Raw genomic sequence first — 16909 nt, forward strand, 5'->3', positions numbered from 1 at the left:
AAACAGAATTGTCTGTGTCATTTCCATTTCTATAAGTGAGCACAGAAGAGGCCGGAAAAACGTCATTATGAGAGAGCTGATTGATGTCCACCCTCAGTTCTAGTGGGGTTCAGCTTCAGTCTGGGTCAGCAGCCACTGAGAACCACTCTAATGGCAGAAATAATTAGCTCAGACTGATGGTGCTTTCAAGGTGGGTAACACACAAAAACTTAAAGAAAAAGAAAGCTGATCAAACATTTGAGAGGTATTTCACCCAGTGGCTCAAGCACAGCTGCATGAGTACAGGGGAGAGGAATGCAGACACCAGATACACCTACATTATAACTCTGTTTAAGGAGAACTCAAGGAGACTGAAAATGCCAATGCTTGTATTGCTGACTGTTATAATTTGGTTGACTGTTTTGATTGATTGATTGATTGATTGATTGATTGATTGATTGGTTGGTTGATTGATTGTTTGATCGAGTGATTGCAGCAGTTGCGTGATCTTCCTGATGATGGCTGATCATTCTGCCAAGGCTGCGAGAATCTTTCGCCCTTGAGGACTATAAACTCAGATGCTATTCTCTGTTCTATATTGTTCTACTGTAAATGGCTATTATGTTTGTATTGTATTCTACAGCACACAACGCCTCGCACCGTGAGGCTTTGTGTGATCAGCTATTTTCACTAGTTTTGTGCGACAGTCTTGTATGATGAAGCATAGCTTTACTTTATGACGTACACATTTGAAACTTGGAGATACAAGGTTTCTGCCCGAAAGTGACAATAAGTTCATGAAAACCATGAGTGCTTTACTGAACACTGACATTCCCATTACCCTGGCCTGTACATTGCAGTACAGTAGCATCGGTGTGACTGTCTGTGACAGCATGTAACCACCAGCTCTCAAAACTTGAGAAGTGAAACATCACATCTGATGATTTGAGACATGGGTTTGGCCAGAAACTGAATGCTTGTCACCTCTGAAACCGAATGCTAAGTTTCAGCGTGAATGTGGTCGAATGATGAGTTTCAGCGTGAATGTGGTCTCCATGCTCGACGTGGGGATTTTTGAGCAGTCATTCTCAAAAGTGACAGCTTAAGACTTTTAAGATGTGCCAGTGCACATACCCTTCAGTCATTTTGACTAAAAAAGAAAAGTCCATTCTGTGTCCATTGTCTCCAAGTATGGGTGAGCGGGCAAGAGAAGTTCAGTTGCTTGTCACTTACACTTATCATCCAATTAATGATCTGGCATAGAGTCTGGTCTCATGCACACACAAACAGTCATTAGTAGGCCATCACGTTAGCTTATTTGTTTTCTTTTTCTTTGTCTTTGTCTGTGTGGGTGGATAGGAGAAATTTGCAATTAACAAGCTGGCCAATCATACGAACTTGATGGAAACTTGGAGAAATCTATATAGGCTTCTAATGAACATTGAGCGCCACCGCTGCCATTTGATTAGAGACTTAATTGTGATCATAATGAACAAATACACCCTGCTCTGGCTAAAATGCCCTTGTAAGCATTCAGCTAATGAATGGCTATTTGCCCACTGATGCTGACGATGGAGAAAATCACTATGGAGTCACTCAGGTGAACTACGATTATCCACGTTCCTGTTAAGACCCGTGGAGCTTCCACATGAACGGTGTGACCAAGATTATGATACGGTAATAAAAAAAACATACAAAGCTAAGTCTACACGGTGAGAATCCAGCCGCCCGTGACTCATATATAGGCGGCTACATTAACGATTATGTCGCTTTGCAGTCGGCCTCAATTGTAGGTCAACGGCTGGAGAGAGTGTTATTCAACCATGGTGAAAAGTGGGCTGGAACTGTGTCACAACACGATGACAACAATGGTGGCTGGCCAATCTGCGACAACGTTAGCCGCCTGCCAGCTCAGACTGGCTGGCCAGCAATGCGAGGGAGCAAGAGAGGAGAGCTGGCAGAGTTGTGGCGATAAACATGCCCGAGGCTGCACACCGCCAAGCACCAGAGAGGCATAGAGAGAGAGAGAGAGAGAGAGAGAGAGAGAGAGAGAGAGAGAGAGTAACAGAAGTAAAGAGAAAGAGGGAAAACGGAGAGATGATGAAGAGATAAACTGGCCAAGTTGTCCCCCCCCCATGCCCCCGGCCCACTCTAATGTCTTTCCATTGCCCTGTTCACAGAGGCAGCAGAATACATGCGTGTTGTTTCTGACCAATTAGCCACGCATAAAAGCAAGGCGCTGGAGACTGGCTTGGGGCTTCCAAAGGGTTGCAGGCTGCAGACCCTCTCTCTCTTTCTCTCAGTCTGTTTCTTTATTTCTCTCTCTCTCTCTCTCTCTCTCTCTCTCTCTCTCTCTCTCTCTCTCTCTCTCTCTGTATCTTTCTTTCTTCCTCTCTCGCTCTGTCTCTTCATTTCTTACTGGCATCTGCCACTACACAAAGCTGAGGGAAAAGGGAGGATGAATAGGGAGGGAGGAGGTTCTTTTCTTCTGCTTCTTTTTGGAGCTGTGTGGAGCTCCCTATACGTGGCCGTGTGTGTGGGTCTGTCTGTCTGTCTGTCTGTTTGTCTGTTTGTCTGTTTGTCTGTCTGTCTGTCTCCGGGTATGTAGCCTGCAGTAACCTTTTCTGGCCACACATGTTAAGGGAGGGGCGCTGTTGCACACACACACACACACACACACACACACACACACACACACACACACACACACACACACACACACACACACAGCTCCACTTCGAACAGAGGTTCGATTTTTTTTCTTCCCTTGGCACCTAACATTGATTGTCAACACATTCTCCAGCAAACAAGGCCATCGCCATCCTGGCTTCTTTTGTCTTCTCTATTGCTCTATTTCTCCCTCTGTGGCACATACACACACACGAACACACACACACACACACACACACACACACACACACACACACACACACACACACACACACACACACACACACACACACACACTCAACCGTACACACAAACGCTCTGAATTGGGAAACGGACTGGGCACAGAGAGCGGACGCAGTGTGGCATGACAGTGGAATGGGCACTAGAAGTCCAAGCAAATCCAGTGAGGCAAAATCATTCCCATTCACACAATCATTCACATCTCTCACTCTTTTTTAGTGTGGCTCTCGCAGGAGTCTAGCCGTCTATAATGGAATTCATTACCTATTTTTTTGATTTATGAAAGTAATACTGTGAGTTTCAAGAAAAAACTGAAATTGTATTTGTTCACACAAGAAGTGATGTAATAAAAAAAAGAAGAAGAAAAAAAAAGCTATATATCCCTTTTTACATCAAATGTATTAGACGGGTTATGTGTTTTATGTCACAGTTTTTTTTTTGTTTCAGTGAAATTGAGAACAGGAGCTCTCGTCGTGCGGCGCGGGGCGGAACAAGCGGTCGCTTTGATCCACAACAACGACAATGTAGCGTCGGCAGGAATGATAGCGCCTCACCCCACGGAGGTTAGGTAGGTTTATTGTTAGGGTTAGGCATAGTTTTACTGAGGTTAAGGTTAGGGTTAGGGTTAGAGTTAGGCATAGTAAGCTAATGGCTAAACACAGCTGAGCTAGGCTAGTAGATAAACAACGAAAGAGGTGTGGCAAACGAGTGACGTCAGCGACTACACAAGTGAATGGCTGTTGTCGCCATCTCATGGTGAATACGCAGAATTACAGGTGCGCTGATAAGAGACTATCAAGGTGAATTGATCCAGGTGGTGTTAAGCCCGTATCATAGTCGGGTCCGCGGTGGAAGGCTTTACACCGCGGTGTAGTCTTTTCGAGTCTTTTTGAGTCATGAAACTACAACGTTACATCATTCCTCGCGGTGGAGAGCTTTCCACCGTGAGTCCCAACACAACTCTCTGTTTTTACTATCAGACAGCCAGGCTCTACACCCCGTTCACTGATTGGTCGACCTGAACCGGTCTTCTTCTTCTTTTTTTACATAATGTTTAATAGTACTTTTTGAAATATTCAGCTTTATAATGGAAGTCAAGGGGCTTTGATCAGGCTGAAACATTGTCCAAATTAGGAGTAATAATTAATAGATATGTCATCGTTCCTGAGATCCACATGATTACATTCTCCATCTCATTCTCACTCTGCCTTTACATTGCTGTATAGCAATAATAATGTCAGTGAAGCCAGTGAAAGTGTAAAGATAATATATTGGTGTGGATGTGCGCTCATTAGCCTTTCATGCATATGTACCTGACAGTGATGGGCATGCCTGAGGACAATTGGAGCGAGCTAAGCTACATACATGCATGCAGATGCAGCGGAGGAAAAATCGAGTATGTACGCGAGGGAAGAGGTGTGATGGTGGTGGACAAATTGTAGGTAATAAGTAGTGATGGGACGATATGAAAATTTCCTATCACGATTATTGTGACAAAAGAAATCACAATTTACGATATTATCGCAATAATCAAAATCCATTATCCTGGGGCGGAACATTTGCCAAAAAATAGCAGATCTGCAAGCTCACAACGCGTCGCAACGCGACGCCAGTGAGCTTGTAGATTGGCTTTTTTTTGTGATAGAGAGTGAAAAAGAGACTGTATCAAGTATGTATATTATAAGTATGTTTTACCAATAAGTGGTACCGGATATAGCTCGGCAAATAAAAGGTGAATTGATCGCAGTGCATGACGGAGGACAATATCACGATAAATTAAAACTCCACAATACGATTATTGTGAGTGTTTTTTATCACGATAAACGATAATATCGCGTATCGTCCCATCCCTAGTAATAAGGGACCGTGGGGATCTTTGGCACTCCTCACACAACCAAAGGACTGACCAAAACGGGAGGGAAATAGTGCAACGTCAGTTAGTCAACCAGATTCAGAAGCCAGGATTAAGAGGTAGACATGTCCTCATTAAGTCAACTCAACACCGCCCTTTTAGACCAGCGCTATTCAACCTGCGGCCCCTGCGGCATGTCTATGCGGTAGGGATGGGACGATAAGCAATACTATCGTTTATCGGGATAAAAAACACTCACGATAATCGTATTGTGGAGATTTCATTTATCGTGATATCGTCCTCCGTCATGCACTGGGATCAATTCACCTTTTATTTGCCATGTTGCATATCACTTAAACGCTCTAGAATAGGTAAAAGGTACTTAAAATATACGTACAGTACTTACTACAGTCTTTTTTTCACTCTCAATCAAATGCCTTTGCCAAAAAATAGCCGATCTACAAGCTCACAACACGCCGCGTTGTGAGCTTGTAGATCGGCTATTCTTTGGCAAATGTTCTGCCCCAAGATAATGGATTTTGATTATCGCAATAATATCGTAAATCACGATTTCTTTTGTCACAATAACCGTGATATGACATTTTTATATCGTCCCATCCCTACTATGCGGCCCATCATAGTCATAACAATAAAAATGTATTTTGTCTGCTTTCAGTGTGGACAGTTGATGATTTGAGGCATTTTGTTCAAAAACTGAGCAATCCTGCAAACTTTGGAAGCCAATATTAGCCAATCAGGATGGAATATGAAATATCAGATGGATCAGACTTGATCACATGACTATAGAGATACTGTGTACTGATTTGTGTTATTTTTGGAGAAAATCTGAAGGAGTAATATCCAAAAATGTGTTTTACATAAGTCGGCCCAAAGGTGGCGCTATAAAAGGCTGATGTGAAAAATGCAGGGCAAAGGTTTATCCTTAGCCTCTAGGGAGTGCGCTTACAAAGTTTGAATCTAATCGGTGGAGTTACAGGTAAAACCACAAATCGGCTTGTTATAGCGCCACCATGAGGCTGATTTCAAAAATTTGAAGTGGCATTTCTTCCTCGACCTAGTGGGAACGTGTGTGCGCAATTTCATGATAATTGGACTTTGCGTTTGGGATTTGAGGCATTTTGTTCAAAACGGCTCAATCCTACAAACTTTGGAAGCCAATCTTAGCGAATCAGGATGGAATATGCAAAATCGGACAGATCCGTGTCGATCACATGACTGTCGAGATACTGCCTACTGATTTGTAGGATTTTTGGACAAAATCTGTAAGCGTAGTGCACAGAAATGTGTTTTGCGAACATCGGCCACTAGGTGGCGCTAGAAAAGGCCCATTTGAAAAATTTAGGGCAGAGGTTCTAGATTGGCATCCAGGGAATGTGTGTGCTCACTTTGGCAGCGACCGGGCCAATGGCGACTGAGATTAGGTGAACACAAACTGCGAGGACGCACGGACGGACGCACGGACGGACGGACGCACGGACACACGGACGGACGAAGGGGAAAACATACTCTCCCCCATGCCTTCGGCTGGTGGAGACAATAAACATCAGACCTTGGGAAAGGCCACAGACTCCCACCAGAGGTGCAGCACCCCTCTGCATTCTAAAGATACATGCTTTAGAGTGAATAGTGTCTGTTGTGGTGCATTCTGGTTCTCGACAGCAGCATCTGGGTTTACAAGCGAGTCTTGCAACACCTGGCACATACGGTTCACACAAAGAAACCAAGGCATGTATACAAAACAAATGAACTGGCATTGCCTCATGAAAGGAGTCCTCAAATTAGCAAAATTGGGAGCAGAGTAGACCAATTATGACCTTTTCTTCATATAATTGGTCCCCACTAATGCTTAATGTATGATGGTAGCATTTCTGCCTACTCACTCCTCCACCGACATCATCGGTTTCAACGGTGTCCTCCAATGACATCATCAGTGGTAATTTCAATCACGATTTCAAACTTAATTCTTTGACACAAGTACAATGGCTTCTGTTGGTCAGTGTGTTTACTTTCCAGGAACCAAAAAAAAAGTAGTTTCCAATCTTGGAATCCCCACGATGGATAGTTTCTGAACTGTCCACAGGCCCACAGCACACCTCTGAGACATCAAGTGTCAGAAATGGTAGCATCTTATAATGAGTTTTAGGGAGGACAAGTTACTGGAAGATAAAGTGCTTCTTTAAAACTCAGGTCGCACTTGACCTTTGGCATAACAAAGAATAATACATTACACCAAAATAAATTCGATTTTTATTCATTCTAGTTTGACAAATGTGGGCTTCAAAAATCATAAATATTGATGTAATTTGCATGTAGCCTAGGCCTCTGTTGTCAGTAAAAGGAACCTACCAAATAAGACTCATAAGGGTTATGAAACTGTTTTATATCACAGCCCCATTATGATGGGGTCAAGTCAGCAAGATAAAACGTAACACCTATCTTACACAATAACTGTGTACAGTTAGTTTTCATAATACTCTAGGAGAACAAAATTAACCTCTCCAGTCAAATGCTGGTAAACTGGATGAGCCTGGAAAGTTTCTTTATCCTCGAAGACATTTTGGCAAATAACCAGCTCACTGTCATGGTGCTTTTCACAATCAAAAACAAAACAAGGAAGTAAAGTAAAGAAGAAACGCACACATTTGGATTGTCAAATTGTGAAAATGGCTACATTTGTATTCAAACCCATCAGACAGCTGCCGGTGGATGGACTTTTTTTGATATCATTTCCTGCCCTACATAATTCTTCCTGGTACATCCATCACTCTAAACACACACAAACACAGCTGCCTTCACCCAAAACATTGTTCTTTAAAAAAAAGAGAAATCTGGTTGTTGTGAACTAGAGAAAGCACTGAAACTGTCTCCCTTCCTCCCCCTCTCTGTTCCTCTTTCTCTCTTTCTGCCTGGATTCAGTTTCACTAGTGAAGGGTTGATGACACCTCAGTAGCTTCTCTAGGAAGAAAGCTGATACTCCGGGCTTTTCAGCCCTCCGTTCATTCAAGATGTAATATAATCCTCCACTTTCAGGAAGGAAGCGACGCTCTCGGCCCCCGCCCCTGACACACATGCACGCCGACACAACAGTGCACGCAAAGTACACGCCCTGGTGAATATGTATGCAAGAACCTTAAGGCGAAAATGTCCTACATAATCTTTGCAAATCTCTCCATGGCATGTACGCCGACACGCACAACCCCTGACACCCGTACACACACAAACGCGTGCACATACCTCTTGAAAAGCATGCCTCAACAGAGACCTGCCCTGGAGCTACTGCCTGCCCCTTGCAGAGAGGTAACTCTCTGAGGAAGAAAAGTGCCATGGATGCAAAAAGATATGTAAGCTAACATCTCCCAATATGTATTTATTTTTTAATCCTTCCTTCCTTCCTTTTCACCCGATCATCCACTTCCTCCGCAGCTTTCCTGTGAGAACCAACTTCTGACAATGTATGCTGCAACTTAATCATCTTCTACTAACAAATGGGGGTGGGGTGGATACCTTTCCTTTATGTCATTCCTTTATACAGGGTGTAGGGCTGTCACAATTATTACATAATCGTCTAATCGCAATTATTTTACATAATCGCGATTATTTTTCATAATCGTCATAATCGTTTCCATGTTGAAAAATAAATAAATAGAGGAAATAGCAGATCTACAAGCATCGCGACGCGTTGTGAGCTTGTAGATCGGCTATTTCCACTATGAATGTTCTTTTTTAAGTATAAAGTTGTCAAATATGTCAGTAATTTCTTTGTATATTTAGGTCATGTGTCATATCTACCATGTGCAACTTCAAAGACTAAAAGCCAAACAGAAAATAACTTATTAATTAACTAAAACACAATTAAATCATTAATCACAATTATTTGAGTGACAAATAATCGTTGTAAAATGTAATGTAAAAGTTGTGACAGCCCTAGGATGTACCTTACATAAACATTCAAGGGGAAGGTGTAATATTTGTAACAATATTTGTATTGTAACAAATATTGAAATTCTAGTTATTGCAATTTAAGAATAACACTTTCAAATATTTTGGGCATGTCATTACTGGCAGAATTATGTGTATGTTTTGAATTGTCAAACATTTTCAAAGATCTTTTAATTATTCTTTTTTTATTAACTCATACCTCGCGATCCCCGTAGAGACCGTAGATTTCCCGCTGTACCGCGCTGCCATGCCCGTAGAGCCCGCAAAGTTTAATTAGCTTTAATCATTATGAAAGGATTAAAAGTATTAGCGCAGATTTTCGCTGATTCTGGCTCTTTAGGCCCGCCCCCCTAACTGTATCCGGTCATTTCCGGTCTGGACCGGATCCAGCTTTCCGTATCCAGTCTGAGCCTGGGCCATAGTCCCGCCTCCATTGGTTTACTGTGTAACAGAAGTGGAAGCTACTGGGCGATGGAACGCTCGTTTTTCAATCGGATTGTTGCGTTTGGAAACTTTGATCCAGTCTCTACACGCCTGGATTATGATCCCTGCACATATCGTGCGTTTTGTGCGCGAACGTGTCCACGTGTTACCATAGCGCACAGTTGGCTTTTTTCAATGCTTTTTCATGTAAACACTGGCTGATAAGCAGAGATACAGCGTGGCAACGGATATGTCTTTTTCAATGGGGTTTTTTGTATTCGAAAGCTTGTCACAGAGTCTACACGTCTACTAGATGAGTCGCGCACAGATTGTGCACGATGCGTGTGCGTGCCCACGTTAAAAGGTAAGGACAATTTGGCAGCTGCTTACTACAGCTATGTTTAAAATGGCAGAGAAAAAGTTAATAGAGTTAGCATTATTAGGTTGTAGCACAACAAGTTATAAGATAAACAAGTCTTAAAGTGGTTCAACTTATTCGGCTTTTTGCAATGTAAACACTGCTCACATAACACCAGTGAAGCTAGGCCGGAGATGTCAAATTAGACCAAAGATAATGTGTCAGAAAAATGCTGCTCATTATTAGACATCCAGTTCCTGTGGTCCTGCAGCTGAGCCGGGCCTGCATACAGTCAGAAGAGGAGCTGTACTGACATGTTTATGATATCAACCTCGTCTGCCAATGACTTGTGCAATAAATCAATATCCAGCCCGCTCTCCCCGATGCACACGCAGGCCAGGCCAAAGACAACGATGGGCTCACATTCCAAACACCAGACACTGACATTTACACTGCATCCATCCACGGAGGAATAGGAGAGATAGAGAGCATGGGGGGGGGGGGGGGGGGGGGGGGGGGGGGGGGCGGTCAAATGATCCACCGCTGTGAGAGAACAGTTTATATAAAGTTAAGTCCTTTTTTTGGATTTCTGTCTTGTTTTTATTGCTTTTTTCCCTCATTCAGCAGCCCAGGCAGCCATTTTCTGGCTTTGTCTGGGTAAGGTTCTCTTTGGCACAACTGGCTGGTAGCAGAAGGCAGCTGGGGTGAATGAGGTGTGCGGAGAGGTCACGCTGCTCACAGTTGGCAGGAGCCTCACATCGGCTTAGCAAGTACATTTTATTCATCCAGGCACCCAGCTCCCTTGTCATCACTAGGGGATTTCAGTGGTTAGATATCAGTGAATGCGTGTGTATGCACACGTAATGCGTATGTGTAATCGTGGTTTTATGTGTGTGTGTGTGTGTGTGTGTGTGTGTGTGTGTGTGTGTGAGTCTAAAATGCTGAAACGAAGGTTACGAAACTTTAGTTGACAATTTCCCCTTCTTTTCTCCTTGCATTACCAAATCATGTAATTAATTTTGACCTCAATGTTTTCTGTGGCATCCGCCAACAGATACACTGTGTCAGCGGAAAATTTCACATGGTACTCTCAGTTTCAGTGTTTTTTTTTGGTTAACACTTTAGGGAGTGGGGCATTACACCAAAACTGATGTTTTGACCATTTTCTGCAGCCTAGTTTTATTAAACTTTGAGAATTAACAGGTTCGTAGTCATTTGATATACAGTAACATCATAGGTACAGACAGTACAGGTATGTTGACTGTCCACAATGTTCTCTTCTTTCTTTTTTGCTGTAATTAAAATTTCACAAAGCCGTTAAGTTATTCAGAAATGTAACAAAACAAGTGTAACTTTTTGTCTTCCTGGAGAGCTTTGTAGACCCTGTTAGTTGTGTGGCAAGTGGAGAACACATTCTATTTGGTTCCATTTGTACTAGCTTCTGAGTTAATTTAACAGGGACTTTACTGTGTATATTAAGTAGGAATATACTGATGCTTTTTAGTCTGCACAAAGCTGTGGCCGTTGTTTGGAATGGGGCTGATAACGGCACTGGCGACACTTCTAACTGAAATTGCCAAACTCGGCATTCAAGTCCCAACACATGCTCATCTAGATAAATCTATACTCATGCGCACATGCACACACACAGACACACGTCTGTGTGTGTGTTTGTTTGTTTGTGTGTGTGCATGCCTCTGTGTGCGCGCGCGCGCGCGTGTGTGCACACGCACACGCCCGCCCGGCGCCCGCATACACTCACACAGTATGCACACTCACACAAGGGAGCCCTGAGGACATTGGCCTTATCGCAGTGTTGGAGAGGAGACAGTGGCTCGGAGAGGCTGGAGTGTTCGTCCTCTGCAGTCAGCTCTATCTTCTTCCTGTGTTACAGTCAACTCATGCAAACATTGCTGTGTCCTGCTGCGGAGCACACAATGTGCATTCCTATTGCTAGGAGAAGGCCATCATTTTTTCCTGCGTCGACACACTTCTAAAAAGCCGCACAAAGAACGAGCCGAAAGCAAATCTTAAAGCTTTTAAGGAGTCTTTTTATGTGCAGCCCTCTTTTGATGTGTGTGATGCGATTCAGGCAGACAGAGAAGGCAGATAAAGGAGCCTCACTTCTACCGATCTGTCTCAAGCCCTTGCATCGGTGCAGAGAGAGCACCCTTCAATCTCTGCCGCTCTGTTTGCTCTGACAATTATGTTTGTTCAGACGAGGGTGCTTCCATACTCAGCAGCAACGGTAGTTGACTATTTCCTTCAGGCTGCTAACCTTACCCGAATTCAAGGAACATCAACAACATTTTAAGAAAATTAAGCAGACATATGAAATGTACTGGTGACTGTAGTGTGGACAGTTGTGTTCATTACGATGAATGTCCTCTCTACTCTCTTAGTGACTTCTTATCTTGGATGGGGTTTATTAATACTTTTTGTTTAAAAGGCACTCAGACCAGGATGCCAGCCTGTTTGTTGCATGAGGCCAGTGGTTAAATGGGCAAGCCACAAAAGAGGCCCTGTTTGTCCCCAATTCCAGGTCTCCTATGCTGCACAGCAGAATCTGTAGGTGCAGAAATGTATGTGTGTGTCGATTTTTACACTTCCAGAGCTAAATTAACACTCTGGATTTTTTGGTGGGGCACCAAGGAGGCAGCAATACATAACCATACAGGCGACTCAATGAGCCATGACATCATAGGGGTACAGAGGGGGGAGCGGCAGTGGGCACTTGAAAATCACCCTCAGCTCCATCCTGCTGAGGACTTTTGAAGGAGAACAAAACACCTGCTAGTGGGGAGCAAGTGGAACACGCAGTGCTTTGGTGGCTTTGGCTGTTTGCTGTTTGGAGCAAGGTAAATAGCTGTATTCAAACATTTACCTAAAACCCTCCCCCCTTCCCGCTAGTTGGTGCACACACATATGAGAGTGCCAGGCATCTGATTTCTGGTTAAAATTCAAGAAACGGAATGTGCGTTGCATTACCTGTCCCGTGTATGGACGTGTGGCTCAGTGTGCTGTGTGCTGTGTGGACATGTTTGTTTTGTGGGGAAGAGTCTCAATTATCACCCGCTCCATCTTCTTACGATGGAAGAAGCTGTCTTTAGTTTCAAGGTTCAAGGTTGTACTTTAATGTTAGGTCTTTTGTACAGGTACATAAGAGTAAAACTTATGTTTGTTCGGCTTCCTTCAGAAAATGCAGTGGTATACAAAACATTATTTTTGCCCTGGACTGTTCTTGTCTTTGACAGTTTGTTCATGTGCCTGATTTTTGGTGGAAATAAGCTTTTTTGCAGTCTGTTGCTAGTAGCTTTGAGACTGCGTAGTCGTTTTCCATGCGGCAACATCTTGAACAGACTGTGGTTGGGATGGTGTAGATCTTTGATGATTCCCTGGGCTTTTTTGACACAGTGTTCGTAGTTTGTAACCTGGATTGTTTCTCTGTCCACTACGACACCAGGCAAGATCTGGCACCGCCAATTATATATTATTATTAAGTAACATTCAAATTCTGTTTCAACCTCATACAGACATACACTATTATACAATTTGAGTTCTGACAACAGCCTATGATGACTATGACGGACTAACAGTTTAGGGCATAATGTTGTTCTATCTGTATTTCTTTGTTGATGCTGCTATATGTTTTAAGTGACCGCACTAAAAAAATGTAATTGTATGGTCATACAGTGACAATCTTATCTTCTCATATACATATAATTATATATACTGTATGTTTGTGTGCGTGTGTGCGTGATGACAATCACAGGCTTTGTGTTGGCAGGATGAATGTGAACCTCCAGGAATAGAGCTTCTGGAACATGGCCAGCAAGCAGCGAAACAGTGGAAAGTAGTCCAACAATAGGAAACGTTGAGAACACACGCTGAGCTACAGACACGTGGACACTGGAGCATGCAGTGTAACTAAGTACAATGTGCCTTTTACTGGAGTGCTTTTAGTGACGGCCCTCAATGAGGGGGGGGCACAATTAAGATGTGAGGAGAAATAAAGCGGGAAAGAGCGGAAAATAACTATTTCCTCTCATGCGTAGACAACTGTGACCCCCAGAGGCATCTAAACTCTGCCGAGCTCAGCTAAAGAGAAAAGGGAAAGCAATGTCATGTTGACATTCACTTGAAAGAGCATCAAAGAAGAAGAAGCTATGAGTCAGAGAACCGGCTCATAGAGAGAGCCCAGTAGCCTCCGTATAGGGGTGGATAACACACTGCTCTGTCCTTTACCAGGGTTATGGCGTTGCACAGTGACCTCCAGATATGAGAGGTGCGCGCAAACGAGAATTGAGAGGGTGCTGGCAGGGTGGAAGTGACAATGACAACAAGCATTATGCATGTCACATGAAAAGGGCTCAAACATACCATCCGCATACTGCTGGTCAGCTCCCCTACCCCACCAGCCTCCGTTGCCTTGAGTGGGTACAGATGTGTAATACACGCACACTCATGCGCACACGCACACGCACAGACACTCTAGCACTGTGGAGCTGTTGCTGAACCCCACAGGGTTCAACACAGGCTGGCACAAGCGACTCATGGCTTTGGTGTCACTGACTGCACATATTCAAAATCACTTGCAGGCGACCGTGTGTGGTAGTTCTATAGTGCATACTGCAAACACTGTATTATCATATGGCGTTTCAGTGTTTTATTGCAGATTAAGATGCAATAAAACTTGATTTGAAAAGGCAATCGGCATGCTATAAACTGGGAAACCCAAATGATGACAGAGATGCCATTATCTACAAATGGCAGCCTTAGGGAAAACAACAATAATTTGTATCACTGGTCCAGATTAGAGTAACTGCAGCGTGCTACTCATGAGACTGCATAAGTTATACTTACTATGTGTTGACACAGTGGAATGCATAACCTTTACTGTATGTGTTTGCAATGTTGACAGTGGAAACAAGGACACCCCATTTCAACAAAGCACCCTTCGACCCCAGATGTTTTGTAATAATAATAGGCTATAAGGTTCTCAAAGCCCCCTCTAACGGGTCCATTTGGTTCCATTTGTACACTCAGTCTCAGAGTTAAATTAACATGGATTTTGCAATATAAATTGTGGTCCCATAGAAAGAAATGCCATTAAATGGCGGTCCGTAGCCTATGTCAAACTGGGGGTCCCTGAAATTAAAATGTTTGGTAATATCACTACTAGAACCGTATAAATCTTCTCTTATGGGGGTCCCTGGCGTATATCTTTTCAAATGGGGGTCCGCGGGCTGTTAAGTGTCAATTTAGGGGTCCTTGGCTTGACATGAAAAAGTTTGAGAAGCAGTGTAATAAGTGATGTATATTTCTCCAGTCACACAGGTCAGCCTTCTTACCTCCTTGACTTTTTCCCGGCGCTCCAGGGTCTTGGGGTCGCTGGGCTTGTCGCTCTCCCTCCCCAGCGGCGGCTTGGTCAGACACTTTCTGAACTGCTTGTAATTTAAGGTATCCGCGGTGTCGCCGCGGTCCGAGGAGGAGGATGTCTCTCTCTGGAAGGCGGCAGCCTCCGTCTTGGACCTCGCCAGGTCCTCCGGCGCTGCTTTCCCTCCGCCAGCGGCGGCGGCGGCGGCGGCTGCGAGCCTCGCCTCCGTCGCCTCGTGAGTGACGGCCGGTCTGCGGCTCAGCGTTTTGAGCCTGGTGCTGGTCTCTCCCTTCGCCGAGGAGGAGGAGGTCATGCCCCTCATGTGGTCCTGCTGGTCCTTGGGCTTTTTCAGATGCTCCTTGCTGGCGTTGTTCTCGGACCCGGAGCGAGCCGTGACCGACGGCTGGGTGTCCGTCTTGGACAGGAACATTCGCTTTAACCGGACGGAGTCGGGCAAGAAGAACAGGGCCCCGAAACACAGCGTCACCAAGCCCGAGAGAAACAGGAGGAACACGAACTTCTGGGAGAGGCGCAGACCCATGGCCGATGCCGACACACCGGGCAACTTTCGGAAAACCATTGGAACTTTATTTTTCCTTGGGACGTCACCTTGAAAACGGTCGTAACGCGCGACTATGCTGTGCTGTGACAGTCTCCACTGTACTGAGTAGCTTCCCCTATGTGTCTGGTTGCATGTGTAAAAAGTTGATCTGCGGGGTTTTAAAACACACCCCTATGACACTTTAGGCAGAGGAACCTAAACAGGAACCCAGAGAACTCTCTTTTTTTTTTTTTTTTTTATCTCGCTATCGATTGGATCTGCATAAGCAAAGGTTAGGTCAGCCTGCATCTAGAATTTAACAAGCTTTTTTGTGTGTGTATGTAGACTATCTATCTACCCCCTCCGGAATGTTTAAGTAGGCTACATGTCGCAATTATTGGCATCATCAGCTGATTAATTGATGATATCCTATATCTGAGCCTGAATTGTGAAACAGCCTCACACGGAATTTAGTAACAGATGCCACACTGAGCTGGCGCTTTGCTGGAGCAGCTATAAATAAAGACAACCCAGGATGACTGACAGGATTAATACCAGGAATGCAGTCTGAATTACAAGTGCACTTTCAGTAAAAGATAACCGAACAACAGGCAATTGGGCCTAAAATAACAAAGTTATCTCCATATGCATGATGCCACGGCGTGCAAACCGCCAGTAACACACAGCCGTGCGGTGTCATTCATCATGTGTGGAAGAGATCATCTTTTCGTTTTGCTCATCCGTCCGTTCATACAGACACACGTTGCTAGAATCGCATGGAAGACCCAAGGAAACCGCGTCGATCGCACGCCTTCGCACACGGGGTTGTATCCTGTACAGTTTGTGGACGAAAGCGTGCGTGTATCATGTCGCCAGCATCCGTTATTATAGGGCTATATTATGCTCTTCAACGCCTTCCTCCGTTGGCGTCAATGAATGCACACAACAACGCCGAACAGCGAATAATACTGTCGATAGGGGGTTCTGTCCCACGCGAAGTTATTCTAGCCTCCGCCGATCCTTGGAATAAAGAATAATATCCGCCGAACGGCTGCAGAAATCCAAGAAAACACAGTGTTTACCCGCCGTGGCGTCCGTCTGCCGTGCCCTCCTCTCTCTTGCTGTTCCGTGGATGCCCGCTGGCTCAGCAGCAAGCCGAGAAGAGAGGGGAGAAATCTACCATCATATCGTAGGATGGATGAAACAACGCTGGTTGCCGACTGGAGCCTATTGCTACAGTCGAGTGGGTTGGTCGGATTCTTGATAGATATTCACATCAGCTTATCAAAACACGTTTTAATTTTAAACCACATGTGATCGCATCATGAACATAAGGGAAAGTCTGACTCTGGATAGCGTTTTTTTTTTTTTTTTTATTAATGCCATACACGGTGGGTGGTCGTTTTCTAGGTCTGATGATACCAAACTAGGATTGCAAATTAATGAAGTTATTATAGGGTGGCATGAGTGGGTTATGTTATTAACTATCTCATGGGGATTTTCACTAGA

General features: G+C 44.2%; 1 protein-coding gene across 2 annotated transcripts in view; it reads right to left on the reverse strand.

The window, feature by feature from the left end:
• The window catches only part of LOC308309049 (mannosyl-oligosaccharide 1,2-alpha-mannosidase IA), a 295341-nt gene extending 279648 nt beyond the window's left edge, over nt 1-15693 (reverse strand). Inside the window, exon 1 of one of the 2 annotated variants that reach the window (XM_080754512.1) lies at nt 14834-15693. In XM_080754512.1, the coding sequence (XP_080610638.1) occupies nt 14834-15439 (606 nt within the window). In that variant the 5' untranslated portion in view covers nt 15440-15693. The remainder of the gene's footprint in view (nt 1-14833) is intronic. The other variant, XM_080754513.1, reaches the window with a different exon arrangement.
• Between the last annotated feature and the right edge of the window lie 1216 nt (nt 15694-16909).

Source organism: Nannobrachium achirus (assembly GCF_963921795.1).
Source record: "Nannobrachium achirus genome assembly, chromosome: 2".
NCBI classification, from domain to species: domain Eukaryota; kingdom Metazoa; phylum Chordata; class Actinopteri; order Myctophiformes; family Myctophidae; genus Nannobrachium; species Nannobrachium achirus.